The following is a 21,670-nucleotide window of genomic DNA, read 5'->3' as shown; positions in this document are numbered from 1 at the left end:
CTGCAATGAACGAAAATAAGATTTTTGTAAACTGTAAAACCGATATTGTTACTTACACTGTTTGATGGTACATCTCCCTCCTTTTCTTGCTCTAATTTGATGGATTTAATCATTGAATCAATTATGTTAACCCTACATCGAGATTCTACTGTGTCTTTTCGCAATCGAGCTGCTACTATGCCCAGGTAATCCAGAGATACTAAGCGGATGCTTTGTTCTATACCCTTATCAGACACGTAGCGAACCAGCATAGTTCCCAAGAGCGAAAGCAACAATTCAGATGCAGGCCATTCAGGTTTGTTTACGGTGGCCAGTAAATCATGAATAAAATTTTCAAAAAGTGGTCGAAAATCAGTTTCATTAGACCGAGATTTGCATTTATTAAGGAAAGTTGTTAAGAAATTTCCACCAATGCTGACAGCTACATCATACTTTTGTAAAACCAGTAGATCCTGACTATGCTGTAGCATTTTTCCTTTTCCTTCTTCTTCAAAAATATTGCCCTCTTGCGGTTTGTTACTAAATTTGCCATTATCACAAAGTGAATCTGGTAATATTGTTGCGCATTGAATTAACTGCAACACAAGTGCGGTAACCATTTGAATATTTCCTCCACTGTTTGTAAGTTTATATGGGCGAAGGTTTTTTTTTGATGACGGTAAGCGATCAATAGATGTCAATATGTCCCCCAAGATGCTGTTTCTTATTTTATCGTATCTTTCCTTGCGAAAAATCTGAAATGTAATCAAATTATATTTAAATATATTATATTAAGCAAAATACTGTGGAGTGATTACATTGGTAAAAGTGAATTTGTAATATTTTGGGTTTTATAACTACCGACCTAGGGCCGCTAACGCGTATCGTCCGCTTTAATTTATTTATAGCTTTAAGAGCGGCAGAAGGTCAGAATAAGAGATAATAGGGTAAAGTCTATTATAGTCGAAACTTAATAATAACTATTAATAATCGGTCATGCAACTCATAGTTAGAGCTACAATGATTTAAAATTAAGGGTAAGTAGTTTCTAGTGAATCTGCTTGGAACAAAACCAAGTCGGGACTATTAACTTCACCACAAATACGATTACAAATAAAGACTGTTCCGGGCACCGTTTTACGGTTAGCTAGGAAAAGTATGTTAATTAACATTAGTTAGCATTAGTTTACTGGAGATAAGGAGATAATACAAGGCTTGTATCCCAATTTAGACATAATAAGTCAAATAGTAAGTCACTGGTTGTGAAATCAGTGCAGATAAATCGGAATATCTAGCAATCCCAGGCTGGACACACTCCACAGTGGATTGATCGGATTGCTCCGAATCTTTTTTAGCTATCGATCTCAGCAATATTTGACGGCTTGGTGCGATCGACAGCTGATCACCTGTGGTGTCCTCTTGTTCACTTGCCGAAGGCTGCGAGGAGCCTACCTCCAGCGGCTTCATTGCGATTTCTAGGCTCCTCGAATCTAGCGCGGAATGCAGATCATCAGCTCAACGAAAACTCTTTCTAGCCACCCCAAAATTGCTGATCGGTCCCTTAAGTTTGGAGCATGAACAAGAAAGGCATCACAACAGAAAGGCATTTCAGAACGTTGAGTGCATCAAGATAGTATGGTTCGTACAATGGTTTTCAATTAAAAATGCAGAATCGCTAATATAAATAATGTAACGTTTGAATTGTTGAAGAACACCTTTTTCAGTTAAAAGCGTGTTACGATATTGATGTGATAATGTAGAGAACCGCTATATGAATTAAAGTATGCTTTGCTTTCTGACAGAAATATTTAGACCTTTAAAAAAAGGGATCGATATAGACAAATTTTACAATCAAAGATAGCTGTGGATAAGTTTTGGTATATATTGAAGGGTAACTAACGACATTTCTGGGTTTTTTTTTGTGACTCAGCATGGTATTTTTTAGATTTTGGTCGAAATTTTGTCCGTTAGACCTATAACTTCTCAAATAGATTAACAATTAGATTAATTTTAGAGTTATTTTGCCGCTCTGGATACACTGCTTTTTTCGCACCGCTTCGTGGACTTCATGGAGAAGGTTTAATAATTTACAAATGATCATCTAATGCGAATAAATGCCCAAAATATTGCGAAATGCCATTTCCATTGTAAATGCTTTGGCAGTACATATGAGCAATTTTTGGAAGTTTCTGGAAATAACTCTTCAATTCTGAAAATTAAAAAATCTTCGAATAGAAGAGGAAACGATATAATTTTATTAAGTGGATATATTTTTTAGAAAAATTAGACTAGCGACTTCCTCCCGGTTGAGCTTTAGTTTATATATAAATAGCATTTATACTCATTTCAAAATCTTCTTCAAAGGTAAATCGTATAGAACTGTTTTTGTTCGTCTGAAACGTTGCCGATGCTGAGAACAGCCCTAACGGAACTACTGGCATAACCCCTATTCTGGCACCGTAGATATTGTAAGCCTTTGACTTGCTTCTTCCACAGAATTTGGAAGAGCCTAGGCGTCTAGCAGAGCGAGTTGTTCGTAGCTGTTCGAAATTATAATTATTCCGTGGCATTGGGTAAGCGACCTTTTTAGACCGCACACAGTTGCGCGTTTTCTTCATCTCCATGACTATGTGTGAGCTGTATGAGCCTTTCAGGTGCTCTATTAAACACATTTAAAGGACTTTAATTTCTGTTGTGTTGCTTGCCCGGTGAATTCGTGGCCGGCGCATTTGATTTACTCCCGGTTTTCGTGAGGAATTTCGAAACTCTAACCATTGGTAGTATCAAGAAGATGATGCCGAAGTAGACTTCTACCTCGAGTTTCGCACTGATCGCGCTGTCCTTGTAATCCTTTCCCAGGCAGTCAGCTTGTTCACTAGTTCTTCGCCGCCGAAGTTTAGTGTTGCCCCTTGCGACGCTCGCTCACCTTTCTGCGGCTGAGATCACTGGCCGTTTCCCGTACTCTCGAAGCATTTAAAGTAACCGCTGATTCCGACAGGCTGCCCAGGGTGTCGTGCTTTGGAGTCTCGGGATGGCCTCTAGAGGGTTGGGTTCTGTCACCTGGGCTGGACCGGATAAGGTGGTTTCTACTGGACCTGAGACGGTGCCCCTTGTTCCCCAGTCTTCTTACACCTTCTGCACAAGACCTGTGCCGGGGCTTTGTTTCGGCATTTCAGAACGTTGAGTGCATCAAGATAGTATGGTTCGTACAATGGTTTTCAATTAAAAATGCAGAATCGCTAATATAAATAATGTAACGTTTGAATTGTTGAAGAACACCTTTTTCAGTTAAAAGCGTGTTACGATATTGATGTGATAATGTAGAGAACCGCTATATGAATTAAAGTATGCTTTGCTTTCTGACAGAAATATTTAGACCTTTAAAAAAAGGGATCGATATAGACAAATTTTACAATCAAAGATAGCTGTGGATAAGTTTTGGTATATATTGAAGGGTAACTAACGACATTTCTGGGTTTTTTTTTGTGACTCAGCATGGTATTTTTTAGATTTTGGTCGAAATTTTGTCCGTTAGACCTATAACTTCTCAAATAGATTAACAATTAGATTAATTTTAGAGTTATTTTGCCGCTCTGGATACACTGCTTTTTTCGCACCGCTTCGTGGACTTCATGGAGAAGGTTTAATAATTTACAAATGATCATCTAATGCGAATAAATGCCCAAAATATTGCGAAATGCCATTTCCATTGTAAATGCTTTGGCAGTACATATGAGCAATTTTTGGAAGTTTCTGGAAATAACTCTTCAATTCTGAAAATTAAAAAATCTTCGAATAGAAGAGGAAACGATATAATTTTATTAAGTGGATATATTTTTTAGAAAAATTAGACTAGCGACTTCCTCCCGGTTGAGCTTTAGTTTATATATAAATAGCATTTATACTCATTTCAAAATCTTCTTCAAAGGTAAATCGTATAGAACTGTTTTTGTTCGTCTGAAACGTTGCCGATGCTGAGAACAGCCCTAACGGAACTACTGGCATAACCCCTATTCTGGCACCGTAGATATTGTAAGCCTTTGACTTGCTTCTTCCACAGAATTTGGAAGAGCCTAGGCGTCTAGCAGAGCGAGTTGTTCGTAGCTGTTCGAAATTATAATTATTCCGTGGCATTGGGTAAGCGACCTTTTTAGACCGCACACAGTTGCGCGTTTTCTTCATCTCCATGACTATGTGTGAGCTGTATGAGCCTTTCAGGTGCTCTATTAAACACATTTAAAGGACTTTAATTTCTGTTGTGTTGCTTGCCCGGTGAATTCGTGGCCGGCGCATTTCATTTCCTCCCGGTTTTCGTGAGGAATTTCGAAACTCTAACCATTGGTAGTATCAAGAAGATGATGCCGAAGTAGACTTCTACCTCGAGTTTCGCACTGATCGCGCTGTCCTTGTAATCCTTTCCCAGGCAGTCAGCTTGTTCACTAGTTCTTCGCCGCCGAAGTTTAGTGTTGCCCCTTGCGACGCTCGCTCACCTTTCTGCGGCTGAGATCACTGGCCGTTTCCCGTACTCTCGAAGCATTTAAAGTAACCGCTGATTCCGACAGGCTGCCCAGGGTGTCGTGCTTTGGAGTCTCGGGATGGCCTCACGAGGGTTGGGTTCTGTCACCTGGGCTGGACCGGATAAGGTGGTCTCTACTGGACCTGAGACGGTGCCCCTTGTTCCCCAGTCTTCTTACACCTTCTGCACAAGACCTGTGCCGGGGCTTTGTTTCGGCTAAACTTGTGCTTCTGTGCACATGCTTCCCGTTTCTTGTGCAGCTCTTTGTACATATAAAGTATATATATACTTTATCAGGAACAATAGCCGGGTCGAACTGGCCATGTCAGTCTGTCCGTATGAACGCCTCGATCTCAAGAACTATAAATGAATGCTTAATGTTGCATTCAGCTTCCGGAGACATTACGCAAGTAAGTTTTCAAATAATGCCACGCACACAAACCGCCCAAATCTTCCACGCCCATAATTTAGAATAATGTGTAACATTTTTTTATTAGTCTAAAAAAATTCAATCGATTTTCAAAAAACTTTTCGCCACGTCCACTCTAACACCCACAAACCGCACAAAACTGTCACGCCCGCACTTTTCGAAAATATTTTGATATTTGTTATTTTTTTTATTTATCTTGTAAATTTCTATTGATTTGCCAAAAACGCGCCCACGTCCAAACTAACACACCCACATTTTAAATTTTTTTTCTTTTAATTTTTTACCGATTCTTACCTATATTTCAAAAATGGTTAACAATTCTCGTTCGCACTTCAACTACCTAAGTGAAGGGACGGGGAACTCGACTATATCATTCTCTCTTGTTATTTTCAGAACATAACACTCTGTGGCGGTCATACAGTTTATAGTTGATATACATAATTGAACGTGATTTACAGTAAATCTTTTTAAAAAAGTGAAATTTTGCCGACTAACAAAGTCGAGAATAAGATCACAAATAAAGACTGCTAAAAGCACCAACATAAAAGACCCGTGCCACACACTTCTGTGTTTATCTGGTGTGCAGATAAATCAGAATCTCTAGAAAGCTTAAGCTGGAATTGCGTGCTTTTATAGTTTCTCAGATCGAGGCGTTCATACGGACTGATGGTCAGACAGACGGACCTGGCTACATCAACACATTGATCCAGAATGTATACTCCTTATATGGCCGGACATATATATATAATATATATAATTAAATAATCGCAATACTCATATGTAAAAAAATAATAATTTTATTTTACTGAATGATTACTGTTCATCTAATTATATAATGCAGCGCTTGTAAGACGCTGCAGTCTGCGTTGGTCAATGCAGATGAGATTTATCTTAAATCTATGTTTGTGGCCTATGACCGCGCTAATCACCTCCCGCGTGACACTTCGACAATAGACCACTGCAATCGTACTTATCTGTAGTTGCCATTTATGTTGTCCCGTGCCATGTTTATTGCAGCCCATAAATAGAACATATTTATAGTTTGTCTACTTATCATGTCTAAACACATCTTTAGACAATTACAATATTTTTAGTTGAGAAGAACACCGACCGATTATAATTAGGTCTCAAACTGAACTCTGATAATTACTCTGATTTGATTGACGTTCAAGCCTCGGTTTCGAGCTTTTCTAATATGAACTTTAGACTTTAGGGTTCTGATCAAATGAAGAGAGAAAACTTTGGAGTTGCTGACTTTAATAGTCTTTGCATTTCTCTTGGATTCAAGTGCATTCGCTCTTGGATACAAGTGCTCTTAGATTCTTATAATTTTGTTTATTGAAATCTAATACTTCTGTTTTTCGGGATTGCGAGTCTTAGCTTTGAACGTGGGAAACGCAACGATGATGCGAGGGCTTAAGCATAGATTATTTAAATTAGACAACGGATGTTTAGTCTACCAGTGGGTGACTTATCAGGTATCTGGTATCTGTTGGGTACATCCAGAGTTGTGTAGGGTGTGTGGGTGTGTGGGTGTGTTTGAGTGTACATGTTGTATGTGCATTAGTGTGTAGGCATGTGCTTAAGTCTTATGGATATGTCACTCCCCCAATCATTGAATTTGGCCTGTCCTCAGGTCGTTAAATTTGTATATATCATAATATTGTTTTCTGGTTGAATATTTTCCTTGACATTAGTTTCAAGGTGCGGATGTTCTTCTTTTTGTTTACAGTATTTGACAATAATTTTCTTAGGTATATTTATACCCGTTACTCGTAGAGTAAAAGGGTATACTAGATTCCTTGAAAAGTATGTAACGGGCAGAAGGAAGCGTTTCCGACCATATAAAGTATATATATTCTTGATCAGGATCAATAGCCGAGTCGATTTGGCCATGTCCGTCTGTCCGTCCGTCTGTCCGTCCGTATGAACGCTGAGGAACGCTTAGGAACTACAAAAGCTAGAAAGTTGAGATTAAGCATACAGACTCCAGAGACATAGAAGAAGCGCAAGTTTGTCGATTCATGTTGCCACGCCCACTATAAAGCCCACAAACCGCCGAAAACTGCCACGCCCACACTTTTGAAAAATGTTTTGAAATTTTTTCATTTTTGTATTAGTCTTGTAATTTTCTATCGATTTACCATAAAACTTTTTGCCACGCCCACTCTAAATCCCTCAAACCGCCGAAAGCTGCTACGCCCACACTTTTGAAAAATGTTTTGATATTTTGTCATTTTTATATTGGTCTTGTAAATTTCTACCGATTTGCCAAAAAACTTTCTGCCACGCCCACTATAACGCCTACAAACCGCCAAAAACTGCGTTTAAGACTCTCCTTCTCTCTTCCACTAGCTGAGTAACGGGTATCAGATAGTCGGGGAACTCGACTATAGCGTTCTCTCTTGTTTTCTATCGATTTACCAAAAAACTTTTTGCCACGCCCACTCTAACGCCCACAAACCGCCCAAAACTGCCACGCCCACACTTTTGAAAAATGTTTTGATATTTTTTCACATTTGTATTAGTCTTGTAAATTTTTATCGATTTGCCAAAAAACTTTTTGCCGCGCCCACTCTAACGCCCACAAACCGCCCAAAGCTGCCACGCCCACACTTTTGAAAAATGTTTTGATATTTTTTCATTTTTGTATTAGTCTTGTAAATTTCTATCAATTTGACAAAAAACTTTTTGCCACGCCCACTCTAACGCCCACAAACCGCCAAAAACTGTCCGGGTGTGAAATTTCTTCTTCGCACATCCACTATCTGAGTAACGGATATCAGATAGTCGGGGAACTCGACTATAGCGTTCTCTCTTGTTATTGCGACAAGGTCGAAAATGAGGCGAAAAGCACCACTATCTACTTTTTTTTAAATATTCAATACCTGTCGGAGTCTTGTTTTGCTTATTAACATGGTTAAAAATCTTGACATTTGTATTCCTGTTTCCAACATTATTTTTTAAAAAAGGAACCTTAAAAGAATTATTAAAATGAGACGTGAAAACATTGCACAATACAGAGTCAAACTAATTATCATGATGACAAAAGTTGTTATGCATATAATTTGGAAAAAGTTGTAGTGTTTTAAATGCAATTTTATCATTTCTTTTGTTTCTAAGTGATTTATTGAGTGATTTAATAAGTCTAACAATACATTTGTCGAATATTAATCTATCTGTATATATATGAAATACTTGGTTATTGAATACATAAAACTTATCGAATATTTGCTCAGTTAGAATATAGTTATGTTCATCTGGGTACGGAACTATTTGAAATATCGGAACTTAAGTGACCTCGCTAGGAACGTGGGATATAATCAAAATTTCGTTCGTGTCTGTCTTAAGCCAAGTTGATGTTTTTATCTTTAGCATTTTCTCCGAATTTACGTGTTTCATATAATCATGTTTTAGTAATTTTGGGTTAAAGATTCCTAATCTGGTTAATTGCATACCTAACTCGATGTCTTCTATGTATTCTGTAAACTGCTTTAGGTTGAATATCAGTATTGCAATTTGTTGGCTCTGTTCTTTTTCCACCTTGAGCCTATTAATTATGTCTATTGTGTGGGGCCTCATGGTGTAGTGGATAGCGCAACTATCTGCTAACCACGGGGTCGTGGGTTTAAACCCCACCTATGACGAGAGCATGGCCACACAAAAACTTCCTCTCTGAAATGCTTTTCTAACTTTTAGTAAGTATTCTTCCACATAATAAATGACTATTACAACAATTGTCGGCAACTTACATTTGCCCCAACGACCCACCCCCTCCTCACTACATGGGAGAAAAAACGGGGGCACCCACATAGTACCAAGCGCACCCTGTGTTTTTCTGCGAACAGCAACTACACCCAGCAGGGCGAGCGCGCGTTACCAGACTGTTCGCTTTTCTACGAATAACACAACACCGTAGACGGCAATCCCCGATGGCGACAGGTGGCAGCCCCACCACTGGGATAAGCCGCATCTGGCCAATCACCAGATCGGTCGAAAAACTTACAACGATTACTGAAACTAATACGAGAAGTTCAAACATAAAAACGGCTTTAGCTGGAAAGCTCTCGTAAATCCCTAAGTTCCCGAGAGGAATAAAAAGGAATTAAAAAAAAAAAAAAACCGCTGTTGATTATGTCGATAACCGTGTTTAGATCATGGTTTTTAACGGAATCTTCTGACATGTTATTAATTTTTTCCTTCAACTCCTCCCTGTCGTCTTCATCTAATGTACCAAATAAGTATTTATATGCCTTCCCTACTACGTTCAAGAGACCACTTTTGCTTCTGTTAATAACTCATTTATTTCCCGTTTAAATTTTTCGACTAAATATTGTATCTGAGGTACATTGGGATAGTCGTTTGCTTCAGTTACTAGATTTTCAAACATAAGCTTTGTCTTTGTTATGTGTATACTCAAATAGTGGAATTGTAGATGGTTGGAATTTCCATCGTTCCGGCTTGAAATATAAGGTATCCATTTTTCGCACTTATAGGGTTTACTTCGATGTTGCTGCATTTGACCATAGTGATAAGTGATAACATGCAACTAAGCATTATTAGAAATATATTGCGTACTTTGCGCTTCTCTGGCTGGTCTGGAAGTATCGTATTTGCTCTTATTAATCTTTTTTGTTTCTTGAATTTTGATTTATAATGAACGATTTTCCTGCCGCGGTTTGTTTTCTCAAAATGTTTACTGTCTACTTGTTCAAACCTTCCTGTCTTTTTAAATGGGTTGGTGATTTTACTCTTTACGAGTGGAGCCTGTCTATATTTTATATCAACTTCATAATCATGGCTATTCTTATTAAGATATTCGATCTTATCAATTTTGTTTTGTTGTACGTTAAAGTCTGGACTGCCTGCATATAGAAAAATGTCTGCCGGAGATCGTTTTGTACTATTATGTTTAGTTCTATGATTATAGACGTATAAGATTGTTTCGAACCTTGTAAACCTATCTTCGATATTTTGTTCACTACCGATGATTCTTAGCTTTTCGTTTACGGTCTTGTGAAATCTTTCTATATAGGATACACCATTTTTGCTGGTTGTTACAGAAATTTGTACGCCTTCGGATCGGACCAATTTTGCAAAGCTATGCACATAAAAGCTGAATCTTTGTCTGCTTTAATTTCTTGTGGCTTTCCCATATCATTGAATATTTTAGTAATGGCTCTTTTCGCTTCTAGCCAATCTCTACTTTTTACTTTAACTAGTGAGGCAAATTTTGAATAAATATCAATACAAGATAAGAAGATTTGGTTACCCGTGAGATAAAAATCGATCACGTATTTTTCCCTTGTGGTAAGTATTTCTGGTGTTGTTTCAAATGTCAATTTAGTGTCTCTATGTTCTGTGTTTGCCAGATAACAGATTTCATATTCGTTGATAATATTTTGAATTAGCTTTTGACTGTCTGGGTAATAGTATTTTTCTTTAAACCTATTAATGGTTTTTTCTATGCCTTGATGTAAAACTTTCTTATGTCTTTTTAGGATTAAATCCTTAAATTCCGCATAAGTTAGTATATCAATTAGCTTCGTGGTACATCTCAATAGTTTTGTGAAATTGTTAGGGCTTATGATTTCGGTAAATGCCCTCTGGAAGATCAGAAAATCCTCATCATAAGGGAAGTAAATTGCGCTTTTCTTGGCGCACACATATTCCTTAATGAGGGTTTTGGCGAGTTCAAGTGTCATTTCTTTATAGATTATTTAAATCTTTAGTTTTTGAAAGTAGTGGCTTACACTTCTTGTGTCACTGTCGCCTTTTTCTATCCTTATTTGTCTAGAGAAGAAATTGATTGGACTCTCCGTTATGGATATATAATTTAAATTAACTTCATTAGCACTATGTATAGTTGCGTCTGCGCTGTTTGCGACTTCGCCAACCATGACTTCTTCTATCTTTGTGCGGGAAAGAGCATCCGCGACATAGTTTTCTTTGCCTGGAAGATAAGGGTTTCGAAAAATCGGGGTAGATTAATATCGGATCTGAAGTTATCAAAACCTTTAGTCTTTCAAATGATTCGATGTAGTCTTTACATTTAATATCTATTACAGCACCTTTCTTTAGTTTGAGGGTCATGGGTTTAACTATCTTGGCAAAGTTAGGAATGAACTTGCGATAGAACCCACATAATCCCAAAAATGATTTTATCTGTTTAGGTGTCTTAGGTAACGGAAAAATTTGTGATTGCTTTAGTTTTGTTTGGGTTTGGTTGCCATTTGTTGTGACAATATGTCCCAGGAATTCAGTTTCTTTTTTCATGAATTCACATTTGTCTAGCTGCAACTTCAAGTTGGCGTCTCTCAGTTTCTTGAAGCCTTTCTTTAGAGATAAAATATGTTCCTACAATGAAGTGGAGTAAACAATAATATCCGGCTTGCTCACTGCATGTCCCTCTGAAACGGTAGAACTGCTCAGTCCATTCTCAGGTTGTATCGTTTCTTCCCCCACTGACGGCGGTGATCTTCTTATATATACAAGGTGGTAGACCCTGTTGACTTTGGCGGTTGAAAGACGAAGAAACAGTTGTCTTGCTCTATTTGCTTTCTCTCGCTGTTTCGGTTGTGTTTGTCGGAAACAGTATTCCGGTTGTCCGTGTCCGTCGACTCCGGCGTTGTCCTGATGGTGAATCTGCTCCGTTTATTGTCGGATCCTGTTGACTCTGACGCATACTCCCAATGTCTTTCCCATAGTACCTCGTAGATGCTGATTCACTGGAATTTACATCCAGCATGATTTCGGGCCATTTTTCATCCCCATTTCTCTGTTATTTTCCGGAGAACTGTGCTTTAGGGGTCTTTACTGTTGGGTTCGCTCTCTCCGTCGGATTCTCCTGAGAGGTATTAGGTGCTGTAAACTGCTCCTGCCGCGGTTTGTTTTCTCAAAATGTTTACTGTCTACTTGTTCAAACCTTCCTGTCTTTTTAAATGGGTTGGTGATTTTACTCTTTACGAGTGGAGCCTGTCTATATTTTATATCAACTTCATAATCATGGCTATTCTTATTAAGATATTCGATCTTATCAATTTTGTTTTGTTGTACGTTAAAGTCTGGACTGCCTGCATATAGAAAAATGTCTGCCGGAGATCGTTTTGTACTATTATGTTTAGTTCTATGATTATAGACGTATAAGATTGTTTCGAACCTTGTAAACCTATCTTCGATATTTTGTTCACTACCGATGATTCTTAGCTTTTCGTTTACGGTCTTGTGAAATCTTTCTATATAGGATACACCATTTTTGCTGGTTGTTACAGAAATTTGTACGCCTTCGGATCGGACCAATTTTGCAAAGCTATGCACATAAAAGCTGAATCTTTGTCTGCTTTAATTTCTTGTGGCTTTCCCATATCATTGAATATTTTAGTAATGGCTCTTTTCGCTTCTAGCTAATCTCTACTTTTTACTTTAACTAGTGAGGCAAATTTTGAATAAATAAGAAGATAAGAAGATTTGGTTACCCGTGAGATAAAAATCTATCACGTATTTTTCCCTTGTGGTAAGTATTTCTGGTGTTGTTTCAAATGTCAATTTAGTGTCTCTATGTTCTGTGTTTGCCAGATAACAGATTTCATATTCGTTGATAATATTTTGAATTAGCTTTTGACTGTCTGGGTAATAGTATTTTTCTTTAAACCTATTAATGGTTTTTTCTATGCCTTGATGTAAAACTTTCTTATGTCTTTTAGGATTAAATCCTTAAATTCCGCATAAGTTAGTATATCAATTAGCTTCGTGGTACATCTCAATAGTTTTGTGAAATTGTTAGGGCTTATGATTTCGGTAAATGCCCTCTGGAAGATCAGAAAATCCTCATCATAAGGGAAGTAAATTGCGCTTTTCTTGGCGCACACATATTCCTTAATGAGGGTTTTGGCGAGTTCAAGTGTCATTTCTTTATAGATTATTTAAATCTTTAGTTTTTGAAAGTAGTGGCTTACACTTCTTGTGTCACTGTCGCCTTTTTCTATCCTTATTTGTCTAGAGAAGAAATTGATTGGTCTCTCCGTTATGGATATATAATTTAAATTAACTTCATTAGCACTATGTATAGTTGCGTCTGCGCTGTTTGCGACTTCGCCAACCATGACTTCTTCTATCTTTGTGCGGGAAAGAGCATCCGCGACATAGTTTTCTTTGCCTGGAAGATAAGGGTTTCGAAAAATCGGGGTAGATTAATATCGGATCTGAAGTTATCAAAACCTTTAGTCTTTCAAATGATTCGATGTAGTCTTTACATTTAATATCTATTACAGCACCTTTCTTTAGTTTGAGGGTCATGGGTTTAACTATCTTGGCAAAGTTAGGAATGATCTTGCGATAGAACCCACATAATCCCAAAAATGATTTTATCTGTTTAGGTGTCTTAGGTAACGGAAAAATTTGTGATAGCATTAGTTTTGTTTGGGTTTGGTTTAATGCCATTTGTTGTGACAATATGTCCCAGGAATTCAGTTTCTTTTTTCATGAATTCACATTTGTCTAGCTGCAACTTCAAGTTGGCGTCTCTCAGTTTCTTGAAGCCTTTCTTTAGAGATAAAATATGTTCCTACAATGAAGTGGAGTAAACAATAATATCCGGCTTGCTCACTGCATGTCCCCTCTGAAACGGTAGAACTGCTCAGTCCATTCTCAGGTTGTATCGTTTCTTCCCCCACTGACGGCGGTGATCTTCTTATATATACAAGGTGGTAGACCCTGTTGACTTTGGCGGTTGAAAGACGAAGAAACAGTTGTCTTGCTCTATTTGCTTTCTCTCGCTGTTTCGGTTGTGTTTGTCGGAAACAGTATTCCGGTTGTCCGTGTCCGTCGACTCCGGCGTTGTCCTGATGGTGAATCTGCTCCGTTTATTGTCGGATCCTGTTGACTCTGACGCATACTCCCAATGTCTTTCCCATAGTACCTCGTAGATGCTGATTCACTGGAATTTACATCCAGCATGATTTCGGGCCATTTTTCATCCCCATTTCTCTGTTATTTTCCGGAGAACTGTGCTTTAGGGGTCTTTACTGTTGGGTTCGCTCTCTCCGTCGGATTCTCCTGAGAGGTATTAGGTGCTGTAAACTGCTTCATTCCCATATCACCGAAAAACTTATTGAACGTCCGTCTTGTAAAACTCCACTTTCGGAACGCGCAACCTCGCGACTAAGCGTTCCCTAAATGCTTTATGTAACGCTTCCGCCGTGGCTGTTCGCAAAAGTACCAATTCCGTCAATTTAGAAAATCTGTCGATCAGCACCAACAACATATTATTTCCATGCTAAGACACTGTTGCCGAGAGGTCTTCCGGGATTTTTGTCAATATTTGTTTCGGCTCCATTTAGGATCCGACTGGAGTACGAGATACATTTTTAGATATCTTCAGTATTATAGATGAGGTGAGAATAGCATCTACACTGCTGGTCTTAGGTTAGACGCACCATCGATTTTTTTTAAACCAATTCGATTATTTATTATTATGCTTGTTGAAAAATCTAAACAGTGATACAATTTTTACAAAAAACTAAATAAATTTGACCCGGTATTAAAAAGATTATTGGTGTGTAATTTAATAGCAGTTCATTTGCTCAAGATCAATACAAGACTAAATCTAATAAACAACTGTTTCTCTCTCGAAGCAAAGACGAGCGTTAACAAAATATTCGGGTTGTTTGTTTTACATTTTATGTTATTTCACTTAAAGTTTCTATGTATTGTATGTTTTTCAATAATTCAATAAGCATCTTTATTTCCATAAAAGTATCTATTTTCTATACTAATCTATTATTTAAACCTGCAGCACTCCAACATTCCGCCACCATTAAAGAAGTGCTCTTTGATTCACGGGATTGGAGCTAGTTTGTGCCCTTTTAACGATGCGGGTTGCGGTTTGCACCTCTGCCACTCGGACCTTGCGGCCGTCTCCCGCGATGACTCGGGTGAGGCGCCCTAGATGCCATTTCTGGGGAGGTGTTGTCTTTGTGTATCAGTACCATGCGACCCACCTCTAGGTTATTGGCCTCTGTTGTACATTGTGATCACTGCTGGAGGCTGAGCACATAGTCCCTAGACCAACTGTTGCAAAACTGCAGCTTGAGCTCCGACAGCTGCCGCCTCCGCTTTAAAGACGGATCGCTTTCCGTGATCAAGGCATGCCTGGCGCGTATTCGCGCGGCTGCATGGTTAGAGCCTGACAGCAAATGGTCAGGAGTAAGTGGCTCGCCGTCGTTGGGATTTCTGCTCTCGGCCGCCAGTGGCCATTACTGGGGGTCTACCACGCAATCTGTAGTTAACATACAATGGTCGACAAAAATCAACACCTCAAACTCTGAAACGGTCTGCAGGCAAGTTGCCCATGATTTGGCCTAATAATTTTGGCTTATATTTGAAACGCAGTAGCGAACATCTGCCGAGCACATTTTTCAGCCAAATTTGCTGCCAATTTTCGTCATGAGGGAACCAAAGAGGAAATTTCACATCGCAGCGAATGTTACTCTTCAGTAGCATACCACCTAGACCAATGACTTTGAAATGTATTCCACGATATTTTTCGTTGAAATCTATTTTCTTGCATTATTTGAACATGAGAATTGGGTCGATAATTTCTGTAGCAGAACCGCATGACGCTACTATTCGAATAATTATAGAGAAGGAAGATCTTTGTTCAATTAGTTCTAAAATTATATTTAATATTGCCTTTTCATAAACTACTTTGTGAACTGAAACACATTTTTTATTTTCTGAGCTTTGTTCTTCTGCGCACAGCTCAATTCTCGTGCATCATCCATAAGCGTCACTCGAAGCGTTTGCAAAGCCATGAACTTGCAATAGATTGTATTGACATATAGACGTATCGAGGCCGCTTTATTCTGCTGAGATCACGTAAAGTATCTATAAACTGAACCCGCTCTGTATGAAGATAAGCAGGAATCGTCTCGTCCCAATCTAGTTTCTGTTTCCACAATTTGTGCAGCAGAATTTTTGCTTTTGTGATATGTCCACTAATCACAAAAGCAAATATACTGCTGCAATCTAAGGGAGTCGAATAGTCGAGACTTTTATGAAAGAAATTTTTTGCTAACTCAAATTGCCAAAAACTCTGCAGATGCTGTGTCATATGTTACCGTATTAAGTCTGTACGTTTGCACTGGCTGCGAGCTTTTTTCTCTCCAGAGAATTAGCTAAAAATTGCGATCTTCATCAACTATGTCGACTCATTTTAGAATTGTCGGCTGTTACGGCGCATTTATTTAATCTAAAATTTAGCAATGTTAAGTTGTCGATACAATGTAAAGCTCCCTCTGAATTGTCGGCCCAACCATGAGAATTTAATTTAATGAAAAACCTGTTATGTTTTGCTTGAAGCATCAAACACGACTCGAAGTTTGGTTGAGGTGCTTTCAGGTCTCAAGACGCATTGATGGGGGATGAAATATTGCTGTCTTAGAGGAGCAGATTCTATAATAGTCATATGACCCAGATCTTTGTACTCTTTTATAAATGTATGATACATTTTGACAGTGCAAATAACGCCTTTCGGCCGTTTAAAATAACATGCCAAGTATACTAGCATCCTTTTTAAATAGGAGTGTGACTTGAAATCGGACCGAAGGCAAACGTTGGACATGCAAATATTTTCGCACTCTCTTTGTTCAGCTGTTCTATGTGCAGCATTCGACTCATCTGGTGTTCTGTCTAACTCTCAAAAGCGTTCCACCGATGACCCGAGAGAACATTCCATTTTTTGAGCTACTATATAACAGCCCAATTATAGATGATTTGATTTTCCGCTATGTTTGCCGGATACAATCCAACCGAACAAGGTTTTTTGGATTGAAGAAAGCTCTTAAAATCAAAGAATGCAAATCACTCTTTGCAGGTTTATGAAACTCTGGATCGCTCAACTCTATGTTTACAGGTATTTTCAATTTGTCAGAAGGCAGCATTTTCCCAGGCTAACACAAAGATATATTATTAAATACCCAAAAATCGGTTGAGAAGCCATACGAATTTAAGCGAAACTGGACATAAGTGGATACTTTGTGTTTTATTGATGTAGTACATTTACCTACTGTTAGGGCTGACCTTTCTTGCTGCAATCTTAAATGTTGCACCACAGATTCAGAAATAAAATTAAAAAGCGCCCTTGAAACCAACAAGGCTCTGGCCACATTAACTTGGCCAAATTGATCCTTGACCTGAACCGGCACTAGGAATTTGTTGAGCTCTTGACTCATATATATGAAGTAGGGAATGGTGAGACTTTGTGCACACCGGACCCTTCGAAGTTTTACAATTTGAAACCATATGGCCACTATTTAAACAATTTATGCATAGTTTATTAGCCTTCACAAATGCAAAACGATCTGCCACAGAAAAATAGCTAAAGGAGGGACACACGGATCAATTTTCTGTTTTAGGCTCTGACAAAAATTGCACTGAATCTTGTTTTTTTCATAGATTTCTGCAATTCATGATTACCCTGTGCAAACGAAAACGAAGCCATACTATGCCCCTTTCGCCTTCGTTGACTCTTCTGCTGCTAAATATTGATAGCGCCAATTTAAATGAGTAGAGCAATCAGACCAGCAGAGCAGCTTGTCGTGATCAAGCTGTCCTCGGTATCCAGACTTGGTTGCTTGGTCCACCTTAAACATGAAATGGTTTCACCACTCCAAACGCTTCATCTGATAGAGATGATAGCAAATAATTAAATTTTTTACTTATGTACACCCTTTTTGTAAGATCATAAGACTTTGAAGATTCATATATAAAACCAACCAAAGCAGGAGATGGGGTACTACCATCTTGTCGAGTCAGACAGAACGCGACAAAGAAAATGCAAGTCGACCATAAACGTGTGTCCGATGACCAGTTCAGCGGCCCCATTCGGTCACAGAGAAATTCTACTCCAGTAACGGCACAGTTCACCGAATGGGTATTGACTCCCAAAATAGAGGAAATCTAGAAATATGACTCTTTGGTGGGAACACTTGGCATAGAAAGACTGATGTCCGGAGTAGCCCAGAAAAAGCCCTAAGCCGGTATAAAGACCTCTGCCCACCGATTAAGTATTCAATACTCGAGATTCATTTCTCGAGAGTTAATTATCGAGTTAATTCTCGAGATTCCCCTGTCGAGATTCCATTCTCGCAATTCTATTCTCGGGTAGTCTATACTCGTGCGGTATTACACTCAAGTGAAGACTGTCCTAAACGCCCATAACTTCGGTCAAATGAACAATGCCGAATGGAGCGAAGACCCAATCCTGCACAAAACCGCAAGATACCAGGACTTAGACTGGAAGGATCAAGGGTCGGTATAAGAAACACTCCTGAAAGAAGAACTACAATCATACCGGCTGCGCAAAAACATATAAAGGAAGTCTCAAGATGGGCGGCAAGGAGTCCAAAGCTTCTGACTGGCAATATTAAAACTAGTAAGGATCTACAAGCGATCAGTGCCGCGGCGTCGGGACCATCAACATACCCTGGAAAGGGTCGTATCCAGTATCCCGCAACCCCAATACTGGATAGTGCGAGAAACGGAGTCAGCAGATATGAGCAGTGTAGCGAGCAAAACAATCCGTCAATTAAAACTCACTTGCCTACAGCCGGACATAAAATAAAAGCCGGCAAAACAAATAAACAAAGAATAAGTGAACGGATGCAATTTTTGTGGTTAACAGCAAAGATAAAGTAACAGCAGTGATTTTCAAAACAAGTGCATTATTCAAATAATCTGAGAATCGGATAGCGGCCGAAGCGTGCCGCAGAAACACATTCATACCAACGACCTTTACTTAGTGTATTTTTCTTTGTTGGTGTATATTATTTTATTGTTCGGTTTATAAATAATTGTTGCTCGAATGTATATGTATGTATAATTCCATCAGTATATATACTATCGGAACACTTGACGGAGTAGATATATTCTCGTGTCAATTTTATTTTCATTCGATTAGTAAATATATGTATATTATTGTAATAATGGTAACCGAAGGAAGTCAGGTATAAAAAATATTTCATTGTTAGCCTCTTCCAGGCAATGTATTTCATTAACAGACATTAAATGTTCAATGTTCAATATTGTTTAAATATGAATAACTTTGGAACGGCGAGTATCTACCTTGTTTGTTTGATATGCAAATCCAAAAGCCCTCAGAGCGACGTTTGTAGTCGTGAATAGTCAACAGTTTTTGTTGACGTTTGGACGATCCCTCAGGAATCCGGACGCATGAAGGGGAGGGAATGTGAGCAAAACATTTCCTGGTCGTTTAACAATCAAGTTACAGCTTAGCTGGGGACAGTCAGGACTACTGACTGACAAACGGTACGAACTTTTACAGGCACTTTTAATATTTATTCTCGTTATGTTGGAGAGGTTAGCCGGGCTGGCCAAGATCCCACGACACAAAATCGACGAGCTTACGCTGACAACCTGGTGCCTGAACATCGGATGCCCCTTCTTCGGCCTTAGTCCTCACCCAGGACACGGGCATTAATACGCCGACGTACGACTTTGATAATGAATGATCGGCATTAACCAATTTATTGAAAAGTCACATAAAATTCCTATAAGCTGAATGCTTGCCACTAAATCCTGGAAGAGACATTTTTGGCAATTGAGCATAATGACTTTTACCCTGACCACTATTAATTCGCACGGCTGGTGTTTTTACGCATATGCAATGTTTAGCACACAATATATGTGAATATAAGGCAGATAACACATACAAACAACATATATTTTTCTGAAAGATGATTATACCCGTTACTCGTAGAGTAAAAGGGTATACTAGATTCGTTGAAAAGTATGTAACAGGCAGAAGGAAGCGTTTCCGACCATATAAAGTATATATATTCTTGATCAGGATCAGTAGCCGAGTCGATCTGGCCATGTCCGTCTGTCCGTCCGTCTGTCTGTCCGTCTGTCCGTATGAACGTCGAGATCTCAGGAACTACAAAAGCTAGAAAGTTGAGATTAAGTATACAGACTCCAGGGACATAGACGCAGCGCAAGTTTGTCGATTCAGGTTGCCACGCCCACTCTAACGCCCACAAACCGCCCAAAACTGCCACGCCCACATTTTTGAAAAATGTTTTAATATTTTTTCATTTTTGTATTGGTCTTGTAAATTTCTATCGATTTGCAAAAAAACTTTTTGCCACGCCCACTCTAACGCCCACAAGCCGCCCAAAGCTGCCACGCCCACACTTTTGAAAATTGTTTTGATATTTTTTCATTTTTGTATTAGTCTTGTAAATTTCTATCTATTTGCAAAAAAACTTTCTGCCACGCCCACTATAACGCCTACAAACCGCCAAAAACTGCGTTTAAGACTCTCCTTCTCTCTTCCACTAGCTGAGTAACGGGTATCAGATAGTCGGGGAACTCGACTATAGCGTTCTCTCTTGTTTTCTATCGATTTACCAAAAAACTTTTTGCCACGCCCACTCTAACGCCGCAGAAACACATTCATACCAACGACCTTTACTTAGTGTATTTTTCTTTGTTGGTGTATATTATTTTATTTTTCGGTTTATAAATAATTGTAGCTCGAATGTATATGTATGTATAATTCCATCAGTATATATACTATCGGAACACTTGACGGAGTAGATATATTCTCGTGTCAATTTTATTTTCATTCGATTAGTAAATATATGTATATTATTGTAATAATGGTAACCGAAGGAAGTCAGGTATAAAAAATATTTCATTGTTAGCCTCTTCCAGGCAATGTATTTCATTAACAGACATTAAATGTTCAATGTTCAATATTGTTTAAATATGAATAACTTTGGAACGGCGAGTATCTACCTTGTTTGTTTGATATGCAAATCCAAAAGCCCTCAGAGCGACGTTTGTAGTCGTGAATAGTCAACAGTTTTTGTTGACGTTTGGACGATCCCTCAGGAATCCGGACGCATGAAGGGGAGGGAATGTGAGCAAAACATTTCCTGGTCGTTTAACAATCAAGTTACAGCTTAGCTGGGGACAGTCAGGACTACTGACTGACAAACGGTACGAACTTTTACAGGCACAATATATGTGAATATAATGCAGATAACACATACAAACAACATATATTTTTCTGAAAGATGATTATACCCGTTACTCGTAGAGTAAAAGGGTATACTAGATTCGTTGAAAAGTATGTAACAGGCAGAAGGAAGCGTTTCCGACCATATAAAGTATATATATTCTTGATCAGGATCAGTAGCCGAGTCGATCTGGCCATGTCCGTCTGTCCGTCCGTCTGTCTGTCCGTCTGTCCGTATGAACGTCGAGATCTCAGGAACTACAAAAGCTAGAAAGTTGAGATTAAGTATACAGACTCCAGGGACATAGACGCAGCGCAAGTTTGTCGATTCAGGTTGCCACGCCCACTCTAACGCCCACAAACCGCCCAAAACTGCCACGCCCACATTTTTGAAAAATGTTTTAATATTTTTTCATTTTTGTATTGGTCTTATAAATTTCTATCGATTTGCAAAAAAACTTTTTGCCACGCCCACTCTAACGCCCACAAACCGCCCAAAGCTGCCACGCCCACACTTTTGAAAATTGTTTTGATATTTTTTCATTTTTGTATTAGTCTTGTAAATTTCTATCTATTTGCAAAAAAACTTTCTGCCACGCCCACTATAACGCCTACAAACCGCCAAAAACTGCGTTTAAGACTCTCCTTCTCTCTTCCACTAGCTGAGTAACGGGTATCAGATAGTCGGGGAACTCGACTATAGCGT

The 21,670-nt window shown here is 38.7% G+C and overlaps 1 protein-coding gene across 1 annotated transcript in view; it reads right to left on the bottom strand.

Moving 5' to 3' along the window:
* The window catches only part of LOC120320444 (nipped-B protein), a 93,764-nt gene that overhangs the window by 28,760 nt on the left and 43,334 nt on the right, over window positions 1-21,670 (bottom strand). The window contains 1 exon segment of the mRNA XM_039371314.2: window positions 57-734. Within this exon segment, the coding sequence (XP_039227248.1) occupies window positions 57-734 (678 nt within the window).

This window comes from Drosophila yakuba, chromosome 2L (assembly GCF_016746365.2).
Source record: "Drosophila yakuba strain Tai18E2 chromosome 2L, Prin_Dyak_Tai18E2_2.1, whole genome shotgun sequence".
In the NCBI taxonomy this organism is placed as follows: domain Eukaryota; kingdom Metazoa; phylum Arthropoda; class Insecta; order Diptera; family Drosophilidae; genus Drosophila; species Drosophila yakuba.
This window is presented reverse-complemented; position numbering and strand designations above follow the sequence as displayed.